Raw genomic sequence first — 24,394 nt, 5'->3', positions numbered from 1 at the left:
TTTCAATATATTGTGATAATTTGGTGAGAAATTCGTAAATACAGTAATTACAACATAACATTACTGTGTATTGAACTACTTTTTCTGTCAAATTTGTTGTATAACATGAAGTTTTGGTGCTTAATTTGTAAAATCATAACCTAATTTGATGTTTAATAGGCTTTTCCTTAATCCCTCCTTATTATCCAAGATATTCGCTTATCCAAGCTTCTGCCGGCCCGTTTAGCTTGGATAAGTGAGACTCTACTGTATTATTATTATTATTATTATTATTATTATTATTATTATTATTATTATTATTATTATTATCTTGTCTCCTGTAACATCAGTTGTAAGCCCCTCCCCCTAGTAACATGCTAATAGTATAATATGTATTATGTATATATAGTATATTGTATATAACAAACAATATACAATACAGTAATATATAATAATATGATATATTGTATATACATATAATATTGATAATAATATTATAATGTAATACAATGTAATACTGATAATTATACAATACAATAATATTAATTATATATGATATATTACATGTAATATTACTAATAATATTACAATATACAGTGCTCATTTATCGCTGAAGTTAGGTTCCAGGACCACCCTCAATAAGTGAAAATCCATGAAGTAGGGACGCTATATTTATTTTAATATTTATACATTATTTTAGTAGTTCTACACTATTTTAAGTTTTATCAACCAATCGTGTGTTGATAAATCACCTCCTTCTCCTCCTGTTGCCACTTGGGCTCCTTCTAGGGGCACCTAGAATTTAAATTTGATGCATGAGAAAAAGACTCTGTAGCCCATCTGTAAAGACTGTAATGGAGGGTAGCACTTCTATCATGTCATGTAGCTTGAGTAAGTCACACTCTCTCGTCCACCTTACAATCAACCAGTATGGAAAGCCTTGTGTTCTTACTTCACACCGTGGAGATATGTGACAAAATGGAGCAGGTTAAATACAATTTGGGAGTCAATGTGGTGGTTTGGGGACTGGACCGGGACTGGAGACCAGAGTTCAAATCCTTGATCAGCTATGAAACCCAACGGGGACCTTGAGCAAGTCACACTCTCATGGCTTCCTCTGAGAAGGTAATGGCAAACTCCCTTTAGCAATTATCTTGCCAAGAAAACCCTGTGATGGCTCACCTTAGGGTCATCACAAGAAGCAGCCAAATTACTTGAAGGTACTCTACCACCACCACCACAACAACACCACCAACAACAACAACAACTGTCCAGCTAGCCAACAAGAGCTTTAGAGTGACCATTATGATTCCGAGTATGGCTACCCAACTCAAAGACTTGGCACAGTTTTGAAGAAGAACAACCCTTACCAGGTAAGGTAGACAATACAAAGGCGGAAGAAGGACCATAGAGGAGCTTGACTTGAGTGAACTGGAATAGTCTGCAATCCAGGAGTGTGTAGTTTGGTGAGGCACCAGCATCTTTTGACAGACAAGGCCAAAGGCTATATAAAGCAGCAACTCCTTGGATTCAATAGCATAGAGTTATGGCATTTAAAGTGGGATCACTCTGTGTTCATTCGACAGTGGAGAAGTCATAGACTTGGCCCTATACTAGGTATTATTATTGGGTGGTCTGGGTATAGAATCCAATTCTGAATCCGTATTATATGATTAGTAGAAACATAGAATCCGGATCTGAATCCGTATTACATGGTTAGTGTAGACCCATAGAATACAATTCTGAATCTGTATTGTGTGGTCAGTGTAGAATCCAGGGCTGAATTTGTATTATATGGTCAGTGTAAACCCACAGAGTCCAATTCTGAATCTGTATTATATGGCCAGTGTGTAGAATCCAATTCTGAATCCATATTATATGGTCAATATAGACCCATAGAATCCAGTTCTGAATCTGTATTACATAGTTAGTGTAGACCCATAGAATCCAGTTCTGAATCCATATTTTATTATCAGTGTAAACCCATAGAGTCCAGTTCTGAATCAGGATTCTGTGGTCAGTGTAGACTCATAGAATCAAATTCTGAATCCGCGTTATATGGTCAGTGTAAACCCATAGAGTCCAATTCTTGATCTGTATTATATGTCAGTGTGTAGAATCCAATTTTGAATCCATATTATATGGTCAATGTAGACCCATAGAATCCAGTTCTGATTCTGTATTACATGGTCAGTGTAGATCCATAGAGTCCAGTTCTGAATCTGTATTATATGGTCAGTGTGTAGAATCCAATTCGGAATCCATATTATATGGTCAATGTAGACCCATAGAATCCAGTTCTGAATCTGTATTATATGGTCAGTGTGTAGAATCCAATTCGGAATACATATTATATGGTCAACGTAGACCCATAGTATCCAGTTTTGAATCTGGATTACATGGTCAGTGTAGACCCATAGTATCCAAGTATGAATTGTATTATATGGTCAGAATAAACCCATAGAGTCCAATTTCGAATCAATGTTATTGGATCTGTGTTATATTGTCTGTGTAGACCAGGGATGGGCAAACTTGGGCCCTCTGGCTATTTTGGACTTCAACTCCCACCATTCCTAACAGCTGGTAGTTGAAGTCCAAAACACCCAGAGGGCCCAAGTTTGCCCATGCCTGGTGCGGACCCTTAGAATCCAGTTCTGAATCTGTATCACATTGGTCAGGATGCATGCAGAACTCCATTCCCATGGCAGTGAAGACCCAGCCTCATCTGCTATGTAGGATGGATGCAGTTGGAGACCAGTTCCAATGCTCTGGAATCCTGAGAATTGCAGTGGGGAGGGAGGATCACTTCTGGGATGCTATCACAGTGTCAAACTGCGTCAATCCTACCGTGCGGATGCACGTGAGGGATCAAAACAGACCAGGGGAAAACATGTCTGGACAAGTTGTGTGCCCACCCCCACCCCTCCAAAAGTCCCAAGAAGAAAGATTCCTTGCAAGGGGTGGCATTTGGGATGTGGGCAAAGCAAGGGGGAAAGAGGGATGAGAGGCAGGGGGGCTTACCTTGCCTTGGGTGCCCCAGGAGCAGAGAGCCGCTGCTGTCAGGAGAGGGAGCCAGCCCCAAAGGCTGGGCAAGGAGGGCCAAGCGGTGCCCATGGCTGGCAGGAGGCAGGCAGGCAGGCAGGCTGGGAGGTGCCTGGACCTGCCGGGAAAGAAAGAGCTCGCGCCGAGGAGGCTGTGCCCGGGACCTTGGGCTGCCCTCCGCCCCCTTTCCCCCTTCTTCCTCCTCCTCTTCCTCCTCCCCCCTCCCAGTGCCCAGTTTGGACAACTTCCACCTTTTACACTGGGGAAAAAAAGACACCCATCCTTCTCTGCTTGGTACCCTATTTATTTCCACCCTTTTTTCCCCATGAGTTTTCCTAGCCATGCTCCAGAAGCATTCTCTCCTGACGTTTCACCCACATCTATGTCAGGCATCCTCAGAGGTTGCGAGTTCTGATGGAAACTAGAAAAGTGAGGTTTATATATCTGCGGAAGGTCCAGACTGGGAGAATAACTCTTGCCTGTTGGAGGCAAGTGGGAATGTGTTGTCGAAGGCTTTCATGGCCGGGATCACAGGGTTGTTGTATGGCCATCTTCCAGAAGCATTTTCTCCTGACGTTTCACCCACATCTATGTCAGGCATCCTCAGAGGTTGCGAGTTCTGATGGAAACTAGAAAAGTGAGGTTTATATATCTGTGGAAGGTCCAGACTGGGAGAATAACTCTTGCCTGTTGGAGGCAAGTGGGAATGTGTTGTCGAAGGCTTTCATGGCCGGGATCACAGGGTTGTTGTATGGCCATCTTCCAGAAGCATTCTCTCCTGACGTTTCGCCCACATCTATGGCAGGCATCCTCAGAGGTTGTGAGGTATATCGGAAACCTCACAAGCCCTGCCATAGATGTGGGCGAAACGTCAGGAGAGAATGCTTCTGGAACATAGCCAGACAGCCCGGAAAATGCGCAACAAATGATAGGTTGTGAGTTTTCTGGGCTTTTTTTTTTCGTGTCAGGAGCAACCGGAGTTACTTCTGGAGTGAGAGAATTGCCTGTCTGCAAGGACGTTGCCCAGGGGACGCCCGGATGTTTTGAGGTTTTTACCATCCTTGTGGGAGGCTTCTCTCATGTCCCCGCATGGAGCTGGAGCTGACAGAGGGAGCTCATCCGCTCTCTCCCCTGGTTGGTTTCGAACCTGGCAGCCTTCAGGTCGGCAACCCAACCTTCAAGTCACAAGGCTTTTATCCCCTAGGCCACCGGAGGTTTTCTGGCCTGTCTGGCCACGTTCCAGAAGTATTCTCTCCTGACGTTTCGCCCACATCTATGGCAGGCATCCTCAGAGGTTGTGAGGTATGGAGAAACTAAGTAAGGAAGGTTTATATATATCTGTGGGAAGTCCAGGGTGAGAGTGGGAATGTTTTATGGCCAGCTTGATTAGCACTGAATGGCCTTGCAACTTCAAAGTCTGCTTCCTGCCTGAGGGAATCCTTTGTTGGGAGGTGTTAGCCAGCCCTGATTGTTTCCTGTCTGGGATTCCCCTTTTTTCTGAGTGTTGTTTTTTTTAATTTACTGTCCTAATTCGAGAGCTTTTTAATACAGTAGAGTCTCACTTATCCAAGCTAAACGGACCGGCAGAAGCTTGGATAAGCAAATATCTTGGATAATAAGGAGGGTTTAAGTAAAAGCCTATTAAACATCAAATTAGGTTATAATTTTACAAATTAGGGGCCCCTGGTGGCACAGTGCGTTAAAGCGCTGAGCTGCTGAACTTGCAGACCAAAAGGTCCCAGGTTCAAACCCGGGGAGCGGAGTGAGCACCCGCTGTTAGCTGCAGCTTCTGCCAACCTAGCAGTTTGAAAACATGCAAATGTGAGTAAATAGGTACTGCTCCAGTGGGAAGGTAACAGCGTTCCATGCAATCATGCCAATGGCCACATGACCTTGGAGGTGTCTAAGGACAACGCCGGCTCTTCGGTTTAGAAATGGAGATGAGCAGCAACCCCCAGAATCAGAACTTCCTCACTGTGAGAGCTGTTCAGTAGTGGAACTCTCTGCCCCGGAGTGTGGTAGAGTCTCCTTCTTTGGAGGCTTTTAAACAGAGGCTGGATGGCCATCTGTCGGGGTGCTTTGAAGGAGATTTTCCTGCTTCTTGGCAGAATGGGGTTAGACTGGATGGCCCATGAGGTCTCTCCCAACTCTATGATTCTAAGTGGGGCCAAACTGCATTTATTCTACAGTGTGGATGCACTCTTAGATTATGGAATGCCCTTTTCAGGAAACAAGATCAGCTCATTTCAGGTGTCTTTCTACCAGCAGGTAAATATCTTTTTTTTGGGGGGGGGGCATGAGCAGAAGTGCCGGACTTTAAATGTATTAATGTTTTGACTATTGTAGTGCTTTAAAGATGTATCTTAATAATTTATACTGTAATGTGTTTTATTTAGATGAGCAATTCCCAAAGTTTAGGTGTTTTGGACGTTAGCGCCTGACTATTAGCTATTGGTTTTGAGTATGTTTTAATGTATTATATGTTTTATGATTTTATGTTTATATGTTTTAAATGTACAGTAGAGTCTCACTTATCCAAGACTCGCTTATCCAAGGTTCTGGATTATCCAAGGCATTTTTGTAGTCAATGTTTTCAATATATCATGATATTTTGGTGCTAAATTCGTAAATACAGTAATTACAACATAACATTACTGCATATTGAACTACTTTTTCTGTCAAATGTGTTGTATAACATGATGTTTTGGTGCTTAATTTGTAAAATCATAACCTAATTTGATGTTTAATAGGCTTTTCCTTAATCCCTCCTTATTATCCAAGATATTCGCTTATCCAAGGTTCTGCCGGCCTGTTTAGCTTGGATCAGTGAGACTCTATTGTATTTATGTGATTGTATTTTATTGTGTATTTCTGGGCTTGGTCCCCTATGTGAGCCGCCCCGAGTCCCTTCAGGGAGATGGGGTGGGATATAAGAATTATTATTATTATTATTATTATTATTGACACAAAGACATAGTATGACACAGCAAACAAGATCTATATGCTGGATTTCGTATTACAAAATCACAAGTTGAACACTTCCCAAGTGTTTAGGACTATGTGATTGTATATTATTATTATTATTATTATTATTATTATTATTATTATTATTATTATTATTAAGTATGCTAGGAACCAAAGTCCAAAAACCTAGGGAATCAGACTTTGAGAATCAATTATTTAGATGCTTTCTGATGTTATATCCCTTGAAAGAAAAAGCAAAGGTATATGAACCAGTAACCATTTGGATTATGCACAAAATGCCGTTTGATCTGTTTTAACCTATTTTTTGCTGTTCAAGGTCTTTAGTTCCAAAGGCATTTTATGTTGGGTCCGACACCCCACCGTCTAGTCATCTGACAGCAGCTTTCTCACAACACGGCACTTCCGCTGTGTTCTTAATTTGCTCTTTCAAAGGAGTGTTGCGATGCACAGCTTCTCAGCTCTCACATATAAATCCCACTGCGACTGTCAACATTAATACAAGCTGAGCTTGGGAAAAAAAGGTCGGCCTGACATGGAATTTCAGAAGGATAACACCACCGCCATCCAACGCACAAAGTTTGAACGGAGAGGTTTAATCTGACAGAAAGGAATGATTCTGACTCGAGTTTGGGTGTAAGCCTAGGGAGACTCTCTGAGGAATGAATGCGTGGATTAGATGAACCTGACAAGCAAACAGAGAGAGCCTGCGGAGCAAGTGTGCGGGTTTTTCAAAACTCAGTTGTGTTTCAGATCTTTCAGCTGGATTCCTTTCCAGGGGTTATCTGAGTCCAGTCACCCATAATCCCTTCAAGAAAATGCCAATTTTGTTTCTGTACCCAAAGCAAGGATTTTAAGCAGTTACCACTGATTCAACACATGCTGTGTTTGTCCCCTTGCTTAAGCCGCCTGCAGACCTAGTTTCACCTCTCCAGCAATTCTTTCCCACTGTTTTGTTTGCTACACGGCCCCGGTTTGGCCTTTCCATGGACTTGAAAAAGCAGTAAGTCAAGGGCTTTAAAAAACCATAGGGGAACACAGTGGTGAGGGATAGAAAAAATATATAAGTGTAAAAATAAAAGTAGATGGCAAAAGATAATATATGGTAGATTGTATTGAATATTATGTGTCTGGTGTAAAACAAACGTATTGAATTATGATAAAATAAAAATATCTTACAAATAAGCAATTATTGTTCAACCACAGCAAAAATAAAAAATAAAAATAATATGTAGTTACCATGGTTAAACAGCCTTGTTTATGAATGCTGAAATCTCTCTATATAAAAGTTAAAGTATGTGTGTATGTTTGTACTTCCAAGGCTCCTAAACAGCTTGATGACCAACCATGGTACCCTTATATCCTTCTTTACGCAACCTGAAATAACTGTAGTGTTTAAAGTAAAAAACTCATCCTTTTCAGGCCCAGAATAGGGAGAAAGAAATGGAATCAAGTGGACTGGCTATGGCTAGGTAAAGGGTTGGGTGTTGCAAGGTGAAGTGGCCCTCTGTGATGTCGCTGGGAAAGAAAGGGAGTGAAGCGGCTTGGCTGTTGCTAGATGACATGTGTATGGCGGGAAGAAAGGAAAAAAGGAAGGGAAGGAAGGGTGAGAAAAAGAAGAAACAAGAAAGCGAGAAGGAAGGAAGGAAGGAAGGAAGGAAGGAAGGAAGGGGGAAGAGGAAGGAAGGGAAGCAGGCTTTGTCTAAATCAAAAACTTTGCATTTGTGTCTGCTTAATTTCATTGTTTGAACCGTTGTTTCCTCTCCATTTACAAATTTAATACAGATTTCTGCCATCCCTTTATCTAAATCACATGCGTCAAATGCAAGGCCTGCAGCCCAAATCGAGCCCATCACGGCATTTTATGTGGCCCGTGACGCTTTCAATGCCAGGACAACATAATTACATTTATACAGTCTGACAATTACAAACGGTCCTTTGAAGACAACCATGAAGCTGATGTGGCCCTCTGTGAAAATGTGTTTGATACCTCGATCTAAATCATATTTCAACAAATTCCAATGCATAAAATTTTGAATTCAGTACAGCAATGTATTGCCAGACCCTGGGAGTGTTCATTCATAAGCTTTTAACTGCATTATATAGGACTTTAAAGGGCTTAGAGCTAACTCCAGATCATGGTTATTTTCTTGACTTGAAAGGCAAATTTCTGCCTTTTAAATGTACAGTACAGATGTGGAAAGATAGCCACCTACCGGCTGTCCTAGAAATGCAGGAGGACTCTCATTACATTGCTGAAGAGCTGAAAAGAGAAAGTATTGTATGTGTGAATCCTAGCAGTAGCAGACTGGGTCGACAAATATCGGTTGACAGGAGAGAAATGTGGCTCACCCACAACTATAAGGCTGTAATTTATTTTTATAAGAAATGAATGATTTAAAAAAATACATAAGTGGAAAATAGTACAATTAAAATTATCTCAAAATAAATGTATATTTTAGTAATTACAGCGTACATATATTGTGCAGTATACAGTAGATACTACATGTAAACACAGATTGTTATAATTGAATTTTTAACTATTATTTTTCTTCAACCTTTTTTTTTGTCTTTTCAGCAGTCCACAGTATCAATTTTTGCTGTTGTTGTGTGCCTTCAAGTCAGTTTCAATTTATGACAAAAGGCAGGGCTTTTTCAAAGGACATATGCCCTTGCCTTCCTCTGAGGCTGAGAGAGAATGACACAGGGAACATCTACATCATGTGGATTGAAGACATCTCAAAAATGTGATGTTCAAATGACACACAACGCGAACATAAGCTCTAATTTATAGAGCCAGTCCCATATGCTTAGCAGCCTTATGAACTGGCACTAACCGTTTAGGGCAGGGGTCCCCAAACTTTTAAAGCAGGGGGCCAGTTCACAATCCTTCGGACCGTTGGGGGGCCGGACTATAGTTGGCCACCGAGCAATAAATAATAATAATAATAATAATAATAATAGCAATAATAATAAAAAGAGGGTTGGAAGAGACCCTTTGGGCCATTGAGTCCAATCACCTTCTGCCTTTGTGTACCGAAAGCACAAGCAAAGCACCCCTGACAGATGGCCACCCAGCCTCAATGTTAATAATAATAATAATAATAATAATAATAATAATAATAATAATAATAATAATAATAATAATAATGGCAATAATAATTTTAAAAGGGTTGGAAGAGACCCTTTGGGCCATTGAGTCCAACCCCCTTCTGCCTTTGTGCACCGAAAGCACAAGCAAAGCACCCCTGACAGATGGCCACCCAGCCTCAATGTTAATAATAATAATAATAATAATAATAATAATAATAATAATAATAATAATAATGGCAATAATAATTTTAAAAGGGTTGGAAGAGACCCTTTGGGCCATTGAGTCCAAACCCCTTCTGCCTTTGTGCACCGAAAACACAAGCAAAGCACCCCTGACAGATGGCCACCCAGCCTCAATGTTAATAATAATAATAATAATAATAATAATAATTAATAAAGAGGGTTGGAAGACACACCTTGGGCCATGAAGTCCAAACCCCTTCTGCCTTTGTGCACCAAAAGCACAAGCAAAGCACCCCTGACAGATGGCCACCCAGCCTTAATGTCAATAATAATAATAATAATAATAATAATCTCAGCCGGCATTTGGAAACAATAGACATTGACAAAATTACGATCTGCCAACTACAAAAGGCCACCCGACTGGGATCTGCACGCATCATCCGAAAATACATCACACAGTCCTAGACACTTGGGAAGTGTTCGACTTGTGGTTTTGTGAAACGAAATCCAGCATGTCTATCTTGTTTGCTGTGTCATACAACATCGTTGTGTCAATAATAATAATAATAATAATAATAATAATAATAATAATAATAATAGGGGTTGTAAGAGAAGAAGAAACCCCTTGGGTCATTTAGTCCAACCCCCTTCTGCCCTTGTGCCATGGGGGCCGGATGAATGGCTTCGATGGGCCGCATCCGGCCCCCGGGCCTTAGTTTGGGGACCCCTGGTTTAGGGTATTTCATGAAGATTGGAAAAAGACACAGAGAAACGGGTGCTCTCTCTTGTACAAAGCAGCTGAACCATTCTAAAATCCCAATGTAATCATTCAGACTCTTCTTTTTCCCCTGCTTATTTCTAAACTGATCAATTTTTGGCAAAAACAAACTTGCTCGACAGCTCTAACAGATTTTCTTAGACAAGGCCCGCAGACATCATCTGCACGGCGAACTTGGATTCATGGTGATTCTTAGTGATTCTTAATGCTCTCTAGTGGACACATGTTGTACGGCACAGCGAATGCTATGAAGACAAAGGAGGCTATGAATACATATTTAAAATATAAGTCTTGATTGTTGTTTCTGTGAGGCAGAGTGCCTTGCATGCAAGATTTGGGGATATAAATAAAAGGGAGGAAAACGTTCATTCACATGTGGAGACACAATTTTTTCCCTATATGAACAACTCTAAAAATGGGATGCATCTTTGAATCGCAGGTGTATCTTATGTATTTTTGTTATTATTGGTGGTACTGAAATTATGGTGTGTCCTACAATTGAAAACAATACAGCAATTTTAATTGTATTTATTGTATTTTAACTGCATTTTAACATTATACCCACTCAGAGATATTTGTTTTTTAAATTTTTGTATTTGTATTTAAAATTGTATTAGGTTATTCCGGCTGTTAGGAATTGTGGGAGTTGAATTCCCAAACACCTGGAGGGATGAAATTTGCCCATGCCTGGTTTAGGCCCTCCCTGGAATCTTGTCCATTGGTAGTTAATAATAATAATAACTTTATTCTTATACCCTGCCACCATCTCGGCGAAAGGGGGGGGGGGGGGAAGGGGTCTGAATGATTACATTGGGATTTTAGAATGGTTCAGCTGCTTACATGGGGCCAAGCCCGAACATAACAAACGAAGTAAAATCCATTGAGTAAAACAAGTCAATAAAAACATATCAATAAAACAAATCAATAAAATATAGATTGAATAAAAACATGAAAAAACGCTTAAAAATTACTGGGCCATAAAGTGCATATATTGAAGAATGAAGTCAAGAAAGATAACCTGAGAATGTTGAACCCAACGTTCACCCAATGGATCAGCATTGAACTGGTTGTGTCAATAGTAATTATGTTGATGTTTGATTATGGTTGTTTGTATGTTTTGTGTTAATTGAATGTTTTACCTACGAGTCCCTTCGGGGAGATAAAAGTGGTATAGAAATAAAGTTTTATTTACTGTATTATTATTACTGACACTACGACATTGTATGACACAGCAAACAAGACAGATATGATGGATTTCGTACCACAAAATCACAAGCTGAACACTTCGCAAGTGTCTAGGACTGTGTGATGTATTTTCGGATGATGCGCGCAGATCCCAGTAGGGTTGTTGTAATTATTATTATTATTATTTTATTATGACACAGCAAACATGATAGACATGCTGGATTTCGTATCACAAAATCACAAGTCGAACACTTCCCAAGTGTCTAGGACTGTGTGATGTATTTTCAGATGATGCGTGCAGATCCCAGTAGGGTGGCCTTTTGCAGTTGGCAGATCGTGATTTTATCAATGTCTATTGTTTCCAAATGCCGGCTGAGATCTTTTGGCACGGCACCCAATGTTGTTGTTATTATTATTATTATTATTATTATTATTACAGTAGAGTCTCACTTATCCAACATAAACGGGCCGGCAGGACGTTGGATAAGTGAATATGTTGGATAATAAGGAGAGATTAAGAAAAAGCCTATTAAACATCAAATTAGGTGATGATTTTACAAATTAAGCACCAAAACGTCATGTTATACAACAAATTTGACAGAAAAAGTAGTTCATTACACATTAATGCTATGTAGTAATTACTGTATTTACGAATTTAGCACCAAAATATCACGATATATTGAAAACATTGACTACAAAAATGTGTTGGATAATCCAGAATGTTGGATAAGTGAGACTCTGCTGTATTATTATTATTATTATTTCTGGCCTTGCAGAGGGATTGGCTGGTACCTGTAGGAAAAGCACTTTGGTTTTCTTGATGTTCAGTGAGAGGTCGAGCTTCTGCAAAGGTGTTTAGAGTAGCTTGAAGGTCTTCTGAATGAGCACAGACTATAACATAGTAAAATATGATGAAATGACACCTATATTCCACTGTTCCAAGTCAGCCCTATTGAATGCAATGGGGGCTACTACAGTACTTAAGTGGGTGTCTACACGGGCTCTGACATTGAATGCGACTCTGCTCGCCCCCCCTTTTGACGTTCAGCCCCATTCTGACGTGGAGGGAAATCTCCTCAGGTTGAAGGAGGAGCAACGCTCAAAACAGGCCCAAGAAAAGACTGGCGTCATGGAGGCGGTCCGGCGGCATAAACAGTCCGCCGCGAAAAGAAACGTTCCGCCGCTTGCCAGGCAGTGAAGTCGGCCCCGCCCCTGTGTTGTTTTCCTGAGGCGACTCAGGTTCGAAGAGCGCATGCGCGGGAGGGCGGACCCCTCCGGCGCCGGGGAGGTGTTTGGGGCGGGGAAGGAGAAAGGTGGCACACCGCCCGCCTCCCTGGGCCTGAAGCGGCAGCGCCACGTCTCCGAGGGAGCCGGCGCAGGCAAGTCCGGGGCCTCGGGGCGCCTTCGGTTCTGAGGCGGGGGAACGCTTCTGTCCGGGTTGTGGCGCTGTCGGAGGCCTTCGGTGGACGGAGCGCTTCTGAGGTAAATTTGGAGCGGGAAGTCAAGCCAGAGTGTGAGGTTTTTTTCGTTTGATTCTTCTTGTCACTCAGCTGTCTGGGGGATTCTGGGAGGGAAAACCAAAATAAACACATCCTGAACCAACAAGGACTGCCATGGAATATTGCGGGGCTGGAGGCTCTTTTTCCAAGGAAGGGACTGCACATAGGATCCCTTGCTTGAGCAAAGCCTGGGGAATCCTGCAAAATGCACGTGATAGCATGAAGGCCCAATACACACATCATCATCTTCATCACTGACATTTCCATCCTCCTTGTTGGTTCAGCTGAGCTCATGGGAAGAGAGACTCCAAGGTCAGATCTTGGGTGAGCCTTCCAGGTTGTGTTTGTTTACTGTTGATCTGTTTTGGCAGTGTTCTTCCCCACCTTAGCCATTAGGAGAGGCGAGTAATTCATAATAATAATTATTTTGTTGTTGAAAGCTTTCATGGCCGGAATCACCGGGTTTCTGTGAGTTTCCGGGCTGTCTGGCCATGTTCCAGAAGCATTCGTCAAACAGAACCTTTCCCCACTGGTTTGCTTTTAATTACTCTGATTTTATCTGCTTGGATTTTAATATATTGTCCATTATTTTATTTTGTGTATCGTTGAAATGTTTTAAGTTTTTGTCAAATATGTTGTGTCGTTGTTTCGGGCTTGTCCCTGTTGTGAGCCACCCCGAGTCCCTTCGGGGAGATGGGGCGGGATATAAAAATAAAGATTATTATTATTATTATTATTATTATTATTATTATTATTATTCTCTCCTGATGTTCCACCCACATCTATGGTTGGCATCCTCAGAGGTCATGAGGTCTGTTGAAAACTAGGCAAGTGGGGTTAATATATTTATTATTTATTTATTACAATATTTATATCCCGCCCTTCTCACCCAACAGGGGACTCAGGGCGGCTTACAAAAAAAATACATAAAAATAGTACAATACACTATAAATCAGTTTAAAAAATATTAACATATACAGTAGAGTCTCATTTATCCAAGCTAAACGGGCCAGCAGACCCTTAGATAAGCGAATATCTTGGATAATAAGGAGGGATTAAGGAAAAGTCTATTATACATCAAATTAGGTTATGATTTTACAAATTAAGCACCAAAACATCATGTTATACAACAAATTTGACATAAAAAGTTGTTCAATACGCAGTAATGTTATGTTGTCATTACTGTATTTACAAATTTAGCACCAAAATATCATGATATATTGAAAACATTGACTACAAAAATGGCTTCGATAATCCAGAAACTTAGATAAGCGAGGCTTGGATAAGTGAGACTCTACTGTACTGCCTAGGGGAATTCTTTGTTGGTAGGTGTTAGCTGGCCCTAATGTTTCCTGTCTGGTGTTCCCCTGTTTTCTGACTATTGTTTTTTATTTAGTATCCTGATTCTAGAGCTTTTTAATACTGGGAGCCAGATTTTGTTCTTTTTCTTGGTTTCTTCCTTTCTGTTGAAATTGTCCACATGCTTGTGGATTTCAAATGCTTCTCTGTGTACTCTGTCATGGTAGTTGTCAGACTGGTCCAGCATTTCTTGGTTCATAATATGCTGCGTCCTGGTTGGTTCATCAAGTGCTCTACTATGGCTGACTTCTCTGTTTGAATTAGTTCTGCAGTGCCTTTCATGTTCCTTGACTAAATAGACAGGGGAATTCCAGACAAGAAACAATCAGAGCCAGTCATCACCTCCCAAAAAGGATTCCCCCAGGCAGAAAGCAACCAGGCTATTCAGTGCCAATCAAGCTGGCCAATTGAAACATTCACACTTGCCTCAAACAGACACGAGTTCTTTCTCCCACCCTGGACATTATTCCACAGATATATAAACCGCACTTGCCTAGTTTCCAGCAGATCTCCCAACCTTTGAGGATGCCTGCCATAGATGTTGGCAATATGTCAGGACAGAATGCTTCTGGAACATGGCCAGACAGTCTGGAAAACTCACAGCAACCCAATAATAACTATTATTACTTGGACTTAATGTGCATGTGTGCAGTGTTGCTATATACATGTAAATATAATAATAATAATAATAATAATAATAATAATAATAATAATGTTGCCTGTCAACTTAAAGCAACCCTATGATTTTCCCCCTCGAGCTTTCTTAAGCAAGGAAAACTCATCAGATTTTTTTTTTTTTTTTGCTAGCGCTTTGCTCTGAAAGAGAGCCCCCATGGCACCTAGGATTCCTTTGCATTTTCTCATCAAGTGACTGATACAGGGAATGCTTTTAAATGCCTCCTCTTCCCCACTGAAGATGCAGATATGGTCCCTCCCAACCTTTAGCTTTGCTGGTTTATGATCGAAGTGGAAAGGTTAGGAACCCACTCCCACTCTGATGTTCTGACCCAAGGCATGCTCAGATGTGGCGAGCCTAAGGGGTCCTCAGGATAAGTAGGAAAAATAGGAGTGGCTACAGCCCACTTTTGAATTTGAAAGATTGTAGAGGAGTAGGATCTTGGTAGGGGCTTACGGCAAGCTTGTGTCTGTCCATGGCAATTTGGTATGTAGTGGCTTTTGAAAACATGTATGCTTACAATCATCCCTTTAGCCTTTCCCTCTCTACTGTGGACTGAAGATTTAATTTGGTTCGAGGCCTGGCCTAAAATACAAATATGAAATCTATGTCTTTATAGATGAAGGGTTATGAATGTTGATTTTAAGCTGGATTTCAGCATTTGCTTATCATTCATAGGCATGGAGGTCCTGGGCTTGTATCTTGTGCATGCATTTGCAAGGGTTATTGTGACTTGCTGAGCAATATTACTGTATTAACTTCTTAACTGTTAATTACTGATTCAGTGAGAATGAAATTAAATATATTAAATGTATTCCTTCCATTTATATTTTTCTCATATGGCGGCTGGGGAATGTGTGGCCTTCCAAATATTTTTGGACTGCAACCTGCATCAGCCCCAGGCAGCATTGCTGATGGCGAAAGAGCACAGGAGTTGCAATTCAACACAACCTGGAACGATGTCACCTTCCCCTCCTGTTCATATATAGACAGTCTATTGCAGTGTTTTTCAAATGATGTTCCTGGGATCTTGGAATTTCTTGAAAACTTCTCAAATGATGTTCTCTGAAGGAGCAGATCAATAATTATGACTGTTTCCTTGAAAAACTGATCTTCCCATGAAATTGTGCTGTTGCAAGATAACTGAGATGACTTCTAAGCTACATACTTGCAGTTCACTGAAGATGAGAGTATGGGCAACAGGCCTGAATATCTCCTTATATACAACAATTGTATACTCCAAATAGAAAGGGGCTTTTTTCAACCAGTATCCAAACAATTTTGCATACGTTTATTCATGACGCTATAGTATTTCATGATGCATTTCAGTGGCATTTTTGAATTATATTAAGTGCCACAATTAAGTGGTTTCCTGCAAAAGATGAATATGGCTGCCTTCTTTGAAGACGCATCCAAATATATTCTAACCTAAAATATTTTTACGCAGTTAGGTAATATTTTGAGCTCATAAATGCACCATACAACTCAAGAAAGGGTCAGGTTTAATGGTCCTAGAGGTGAACATCAGATTGATTTGTTTCAAAACACCGATTTAATAACACATTTGAGTATTCCTAACCCTAAAGCACATTCTTGAACAGTCTGCAATATGCATGGGTAAAATGTTTTGAAAACTTCTCAAATGTATGATGCGTTTAAGAAGAAGAAGGACAAAAAATTCATGTGGTTTCAAACTACAAGTTTTCTAGTCTAGCATTCTGTTCCCAGATACTATTGAGTTGCCTGCAAACAGGACATCCCTGCAATAGCACCCTCCTACTCATGTTCCTTACTAACTGGGAACTGCCACTGAGGCTTTCTGCCTATGATACTGAAGGTAATATATAACCAACATGACTCATAGCCATTCATAGCTTTATTTACTTGTGAAGCCATCTACATTGATTGGCATTGCTATTTCCTGTAAAAGTTAACTCTATCATTTAACTATGTTTTTCATGTTTTCTTTTATCTTTCCCAGATCTCTTTCCATTCAGATTTGCTGGATGACCAAGGGTTGTAGTTTTATATATGAGAAAAGGTAAACCTTTGCTTAATTGGAAATTAATCTGTAAAGTCAGCCTTTTCCTCTTTTCACTTCTCCTTCAAGCAAGCCAGCATTAACTGGCTGCAGGATCTCCTTCTCCCAGCCAACTCTGATCCTAATGAGTAATTCATTCATCCACGATAAAATATATGGTGGTTTCTCAGCCAGATATGTGTCCTCCGTTTTTTTTTAAGTGCATAGTCCTATAAATGAAACTGTTGGGTGGATAATAGTTTGGCTCCTTTACAATTGGAATGGTGATAATAAAGGACAACTGGCAGTAGGGATTGGTAATGAAGACAGTTTTGGATATTGACCACATGTGTTTTTATTTTTCCTAAAATATTTCTTCTTCTTCTGTAAAGTTTGAAAACCCCCAATCCTGTTGGTACCCCTTATGCATGGTTGGTGCAGTTTTGATTACATGAGGATCATTATTTTGGAAAATGATTTTTCTTTTGGTATGTTTTGAAAAATAAGTGAGTCTCTTTTTGTTTCCAGAGAGTAGTGCAATTCAGTAATTGCTTTTTCTTCTTCAGTCTACTTCAGTGATCTCTAGTAACTCTGGAATTGCATGCTGACTTGACTTGGACCGAACTGAGTTGCCTGCTGTAAATCAACAGATGAGAAAGACTTAAGTCTCGTGCTATCTCCTTCCCAGGAAGCTTGCTTATGGATACAAACGGGACTCCGTAGTTCATTTCGAATAGGTGTTATCCTGCTAGGGAAAACATTTCCCTGGCATCTTGACTACGCCCACCATGGACGCTTCGATGGTCCTGCTGGAAAAGCAAACCAACAACAGTGGCCCATGCACTTCTGAGAGGCATGTGAACCTTGAGGTGAATTTGAATGAGCCAGCAGAAGGAGATGACTTCAACAGTAAGCAATCCTTTTGATCAGATTTTTGTTTTTGCTATTTTAAGAAAAGCATCTTGTTTTTGGAGTTTGGCAAAGTTAACCTGGCATAATGTCACTTGTAGTTCACCCACAACCTTATGCATTTTGTACAATTAAAAAACTGACTTTTTCAAATAACCCTGGGGACCCAAGCTAATATTAAAATAACAATGTCAAATGACATTAAAAATAATCCTAAATGAGAAGAATGAAGCTGCTGCGCTGCTATTAATGTATTCATGTTCAGTTCTATTTTTGTCAGCAGCATGAATTAAATGTTTTAAATACTTACTGCACTTGCACTATTATTAACTACTTGTTTCTCAATTCAGAAGCAATCTAAATTAGCTTTCATACATGTTGTCTATTTATAGTATCTTATTGTAAACAGGTCATTATGCATGCGTATTCCTGCCAATGCATGCTGGACTTCCTGACAATGCATAACATGGTCTCCTGCCCACATTTGCATGTTAAGATCTGTTGGCAGATTTGACCACTGATTGGTTATAACTTGCATTTTGTGTGTTTGTTTGGGAAATAAAGTAATCAATATAGCTTTAACTTTGTGTCACATAACGGATGAAACATGTACAAAAGGTTTTTCAAACATTTCTTCTTTCTTTATGTTGCCATTGCCCCCATATCATGTGTTGCCTACCTCCTGCTTCATACACAGGAGATCTTGTGATAAGAATTAGGAAGTCAGACTGGTAACTTTGCCTTCCATCGCGAAGTTTGCTAATCCAGCACAATCCAATATTCTATCCTGTTTTCCAGTTGCTAGCGAAAAGGAGAGCCAAGTTCCAGTGAAAGAGGAAAGCCTGGTGCCAAACAGCAGCAAGAGTCCTTGTGCGAATGGACCGGTGTCTCACTATCCCAGCCTCCCCTTGCCTTTTGATCCCAATGGTGGTCCACATGGGGAAGAACCAGCTCCAGGTGTGCCTGGTTTCCATGACAACCTAAAGTCGGTCCGGGGAGCTAGTGCTGAGGGCGTAGTTCTTAGGAAGGAAGCGTTGCAGTCCCTCAAACTAAGCCTTCCCATGCAAGAGACTCAATTGTGTAAGCATCTGTTTATGGCGGAGCCCCCATACCATTTTCTCTTCCTCTTCAGAAAAGCAGCTGTTTTCCCATTTTTCTCGGGGCTTCTACACAATCTCTCTCTTCAAACATTCTTTAAAAGCTTGAACTGATGTCTTGTGTTCCTCAGCAATTGACGCTTGTGACTCTGTGCTTAACACACTTATTTACTTGACTTAATGTTGCAGGTTTGGATAAATGTTGCTGTTAGGATAGTTCGAAATTAATGGTCCCTTTAAAAATGTAATTAATGATATTCTATAAAAGTATGCAACACTTAACATTACCATTGCTTATAGTAGGCACAACATAACTATTTTAGTCGGTTGATCAATAGTTAGGTTTATATCCCATCTTTCCTCCAGTGATAATGTCCGTTATTCCCATAACAACCCTGTGAGGTATGTCAAACGTAAGAGAGAGTGACTGTCTCCCAAATCATGGTCAAAATGACTTGTAACCATTATACTAGGAGCCGTGGTGGTGCAATGGGTTAAACCCTTGTGCCAGCTGAACTGCTGACTTGGGTTCGAATCCGTGATACTGGGTGAGCTCCCGTCTGTCAGCTCTAACTTGCAGGGACATGAGAGAAGCCTCCCAGCAGGATGGTAACACATCTTGGTGTCCCCCGGGCAACATCTCTGTAGACAGCCAATTCTCTCAGACCAGAAGTGATTTGCAGTATGTTCTCAAGTCGCCTGTGGCACGATAACCCCCCCCCCCCAAACCCCATTACACTGCCTCTCTTTATGGCATTTTAGCAAAAAAAAAAAATACATGAGGCTAAATTATTTATTTATAGTATAATATTATGTCCTGCCACTCAAAAGTGTTTCTGCAGCATTTTACAACATATAGACAATGGTAATACCGGTTGGGTATTCCTTATCTAGAATGCTATGGGCTAGCAATGCTTTGGATAATAAAATACTTGTATATTTTCATATACAAACATAATGAGATCTCTTGGAGATGGGACCCAAGTGTAAACACAGAAGTAATTTCTGTTCATATACCCCTTATACATAGTCTGAAAGTAATTTCCTTAGATTAAAAAATAGGCAATTAAGGCACTTAATAGAGAGTAATGTCATTTTGCTGGAAAGAGCTATGGCCCCATCAATACTAAGTGAAGGAACTGTGCGCTCTTAATATCAATGCTTACACAATGTTATTGGGACTTTTGGGGTGGGGTGGGCCACTCTTCACTGCATGCTTGCAAACAAAGCATGCTTTGCTTATGCGCATAAATGTTGCACAGAGAAAGAAGGGGCGGGATCGTGAAAATATTATAGGCACTGTCTGTCCTGATCCCTCCTGCACACTTTATACATAAGTGGAAGATCATAGAACTATAGAGCTAGAAAATCACAAGGGCCATCCAGTCCAATCCCATCCTGCTATGCAGAAAGTAGAATCATAGAGTTGGAAGAGACCGCAAGGGCCATCCAGTCCCATAGGTCTTCTGTTTTGAACATTGTTATGAGAAATTTCTGTTAAAATACAATGCATCCCTTGGTTGAACTAATATCTGAGAAATCCCGATTTTGACTTCCACTTGGTGTATAGCAAAACAGACTGTCCTGTGTCTATTCAGTTCTTCATTTGTGAGGCAAAGCTTTGTTTTTTTTAATAATGACCTGATTTGCACAAGTAGGCTAAAACAGAATATTTTAAATTGCAATATAAAGTGAGCAGAACCGTATTATTTGACAAAAATATACGTAGAGATGGGATTCACTGGGTGGTCCAACTAGTGAGTTGGAATAGATTTTTTTGCTGCCTTGAGTTGTATCATCTCTGCTACTCATTGCTGTTTACTGCTGGATCCCTTCTTGACAGGAATCTGGTAAACCTATGGCAGGAAATACACTCCTTGAACTTGCCCTAAAGCAGCATTGTTTAAACAACAACAAGGAATGTAGCTTCTAATCCCTTCACTAAAACCGAGATACTGTCTCTCTTCTCTTCTTACGGTATTTCTGTTTTTCATGGTTTTGATCAGAAATAGTATCTTCCTCTTAGAAGTGAAATATCCACGGGACGCATCAAAATTCCTGATACCTTCCTTTCACTCTGTAGGCTCTGCAGACTCTTCTCTTCCATTGGAGAAGGAAGAACAGATCAGGCTTCAGGCGAGACGTCGCCTTGAAGAGCAGCTCAAGCAGTACCGCGTCAAAAGGCATCAGGAGAGAGTAAGAGCCTACAAGTGGCTTCCATAGTATTTGTTGTGAATGGATTCATTTCATAATTGTCATAACTCTGCCTCTTCTGGGCTTTGTGTCAAGGATTTCACATTTCTATGAGAGGGACTTGGCTTCTGGAGGAGCCAGGATTGCAGCATGTGGTCTTTCAGCCTTTTGTTTCCCATGCTAATTTCAATGTTTAGGAGTGTCAATTCCACTTACAGTGTTTAAAATATGTAACATTTTCTTCCAAAGCAGTGTACAGCTAAGAATCGTCCTTGCAGTACCCTGGATCCTGAGCTGATGTTAAATCCCGAGATCTTGCCAAGAGCCAGCACTGTAGCAATGACAAAAGAATACTCCTTTCTACGAACGAGTGTTCCGCGGGGACCAAAACTGGGAAGCCTGGGCCTTCTAACACATTCAAGTGAAAGGAAAAATTCCAAATCTTCCCGGTCGAGTAGAATTCGATCTCTGGCTGATTATAGGACTGAAGATGCAGAGGGAAGCCCCAGCGGAACTGTTCCAGTGGCCGATTCGCCCGGTGGGTCGCTAAAGCAAAACCGAAGCAGCCTGACATCTGTGATCTCTGAGATCAGGGTAACACCCGATCCCGACGACCGGTTGGAGAATTCCTCCTTGGCTGGAGACAGCATGTCGGAAATTGATGGAAGTGAAGCTGGAATCAGGCTGGATGGCAATGAAAGTGATAGTTCCAGCTACAGCAGTGTATCGGGAAGGGGAATCTATGGTATGCTGCTCAGTGCAGAGAGCAGGCAGAGTGTTTCGTTTCCAGTCAATGGCCAAGAGGTCCCTTTGGATGCAGTTGGACAGTTCCCTTCCATCAGAGAGGTGCTACAGGCGGCTGCAACAGAGCATCATGCCCAGGATCCCGAAATCAACGGAGAAGCAAGGAGCCGGAGAGACAGCATTTCCAGCAGGTGAGGCCTAAGGGGAGCATTTCAAATTTTGATTTATCAGGGAGTTATTTTCTGCATTTGAGTAGCCTGTTTAGGAACTAGTCTGTCTATTGTGGAATGTTCTGAAGTGTCTTCAACCCAAAATAGGGTCAACTTCACTTAATGTTGGGGTCCCAAACAGGCAACAGTATAGGTTTTCTGACCAACAGTTTTAGACATTTACACAAACTTGTTGTGCAGGGTTTACAGTGGACTCTGCAAACTCTGCAGGTGTTTCAGCTGTACTTCACAAAAAGGAAAACCAGCCTGTTTAACCAACCTTGCAAATGCTGATTTGTTATCAGTAAATGTTTGTTTTTTTAAAATACCTCTTTAACATACCTATATGTCTGGGGTCTGGTAAAAACTTCTCTGGTGGAAAGGGGTCGCAGGTGGAAAAGGTTTAAGAAGCCTTGTTCTAGAGTTTATGAGCCTTGTAAATAAGCCTGTAGAAGTTACGAAAATAAAAATAAATAAATTAGTGAGGGTTTGTTGTTACTTGTGTTCATTTGGCTTTGACATATGGCAGCCCTATGAATGAGAAATCCTACTGAGCCCCTGACACTAACTTCAATGCTCATATCTTGAAAACCCAGGGCTGTAGCTTCCTTTATTTATTATTTATTTACTTACAGTATTTATATTCCGCCCTTCTCACCCCGAAAGGGACTCAGGGTGGACCACAGAACATACATATGCGGCCAACGTTCAGTGCCGTTTATACACTGACAAGACAGACAATTGTAGATATATAGAGGTATATATATATAGGCTTTTCCCATCTTTGGCATCTTGGAGGCTTGTGCTCCAAGAGATCTCCTAAGTAGAATCTCAGTGAAATAAGGCTTTAGCTGAGAGACACTTAGCTTAACAGAAGTGGATCCAGGACTATAGCCTGAAGGAATATGAGATGGTTTCAGAATTTGCATGCGCTACCTTGAGTTCTGCCATGGATATACATTTGGTGTTCATCTGAATCATAGTTGGAATCATGGTTTGCTGAGGTGACCCTTTTCTGCACTTGGTGATCTGTTGGGTTTCATCCAGCATTTTTCTATGAAGTGTACCCTCACTATGTGTTCACCTGTCTATAAACCTTGTTATCCTTCTCATACCCCATTAAGTATGTCATCCACACCGAGTTGTTTCCAGCTTTGGGCACTTAACAAGATTTGTGGAATCTTGCCTTTTAGATGCTCTTATCTACTTTAGTCCTTTAAGAATGGGATTACTTGTAGTTTCTTAGAAGCTTACCCCCTCTGTGATATTGTAATGATGTCTTAATGCTGATCTCTTTCAAACCACGTTTAGAATTAGCCAATGGATAATGAGTAAATACCACAGCTCGGTTTTATCTCATTTCCACTTAATCACAAGTTATCTCCAGATTTAAATAACTTGGAACACTTGTCTTGGTTTGGGAGTCATTTGAATGAACTGAAAACAAATACATTCTTTTTAGTTTTGTTAGCAAAACGGGCCAAGTTGTTTTCAAGCCTCTGAACTACAATCTTGCCAAACCTAAGGTATGAGAGTATGTTGGGACTATATCATGAGTTGCCTGTTATTGATTTAGAACAAATGAAAATGGCACTGTTGGCCCAGCTTCTGTCAAAAGCATCTCCTTTGTCTCTCCCCAGTATATCGATGGAGAGTTCTGTCGCAGGCACGCATGATGAAATGTTGCAGGTCCTCAAAGAAAAGATGAGGCTTGAAGGACAGCTAGAAGCGCTGTCATTAGAAGCCAATGAGGTATGAATGAAGCTGAACATTTTTGCTAAGTGTTATTGAAATTTCTCAAGGGAGCTCCTTGTGTGGCACTTAAAAGAGACTAGGATTGAAAGAACCAACACAGTTACATTTATATGTCTGCACAAGAAGGCTTTGGACAGGGCGTTTCTGAATAAAAAGAAAGCAAAGTGTTGTAAATAAATAAATAATAATAATATTAATGGTAATGAAACTACAGTGGGCCCTTGTTAAGTGTTAAGGTTTTGTTCCAGGAATCCCTCTGGATAGCAAAATCGGTGGATGCTCATTATATACAGTGGTGTGAGAAAATAAGCCCCTTATATAATATTCCAAAATCAAGGTTTACTTTTGGGAATTAAAAATTTTCAAGATATAGAATCTTGAAATTTTTTTATACAGAGGATCGCCTGAACATTTTTTGTCTATAGTGGTGGATCTTTACAAACAGAGTGTGCGGTGGCTCTATTCCCACCCCAGCATAGTAGGGCCTAACAAAGTCCAACTAGGGAACGGCTTCTTACACAGTGGGTCCCAGTCCCAAACAGAGTTCAGTCTTGGTATCATGAAGCATTTGGCAAGAGTGAAATGTTTCTGAATCTGTTAGCACAACAACATGCAGTGGTTACAGTGGACTCTGCAGGAAATGCTTCAGCTGTACTCCACAAAAAGGAAAATCGGCCTGCTTAGCATGCTT

At 40.7% G+C, this 24,394-nt stretch overlaps 2 protein-coding genes across 7 annotated transcripts in view; one reads left to right on the top strand and one right to left on the bottom strand.

Annotated features, from left to right (window-relative positions):
- LOC103280347 (uncharacterized) overlaps positions 1–12,393 on the bottom strand; it is a 28,787-nt gene extending 16,394 nt beyond the window's left edge. Inside the window, exons 1-2 of one of the 2 annotated variants that reach the window (XM_016996774.2) lie at positions 12,035–12,393; positions 8,220–8,266 (exon numbers count right to left, since the gene is read on the bottom strand). Coding sequence is in view for 1 of the 2 variants with exons in the window: in XM_062958573.1 (XP_062814643.1) it covers positions 3,001–3,093 (93 nt within the window). In the remaining variant the exon portion in view is untranslated. Of the gene's footprint in view, positions 1–3,000; positions 3,198–8,219; positions 8,267–12,034 lie in introns of those variants that run through there. The other variant, XM_062958573.1, reaches the window with a different exon arrangement.
- golga3 (golgin A3) overlaps positions 12,386–24,394 on the top strand; it is a 29,594-nt gene continuing 17,585 nt past the window's right edge. The window contains exons 1-7 of one of the 5 annotated variants that reach the window (XM_008119056.3): positions 12,386–12,724; positions 16,758–16,817; positions 17,485–17,705; positions 18,504–18,785; positions 20,886–20,998; positions 21,245–21,930; positions 23,589–23,700. In XM_008119056.3, the coding sequence (XP_008117263.1) occupies positions 17,585–17,705; positions 18,504–18,785; positions 20,886–20,998; positions 21,245–21,930; positions 23,589–23,700 (1,314 nt within the window). In that variant the 5' untranslated portion in view covers positions 12,386–12,724; positions 16,758–16,817; positions 17,485–17,584. Of the gene's footprint in view, positions 12,725–16,757; positions 16,818–17,362; positions 17,706–18,503; positions 18,786–20,885; positions 20,999–21,244; positions 21,931–23,588; positions 23,701–24,394 lie in introns of all 5 variants that reach the window. The other 4 variants (XM_008119057.3, XM_008119055.3, XM_062958562.1 and 1 more) reach the window with 4 other exon arrangements.

Source organism: Anolis carolinensis, chromosome X, assembly GCF_035594765.1.
Source record: "Anolis carolinensis isolate JA03-04 chromosome X, rAnoCar3.1.pri, whole genome shotgun sequence".
In the NCBI taxonomy this organism is placed as follows: Eukaryota; Metazoa; Chordata; class Lepidosauria; order Squamata; family Dactyloidae; genus Anolis; species Anolis carolinensis.
Note: the sequence above shows the minus strand (reverse complement) of the source record. Positions and strands in the feature narration are given on the sequence as shown.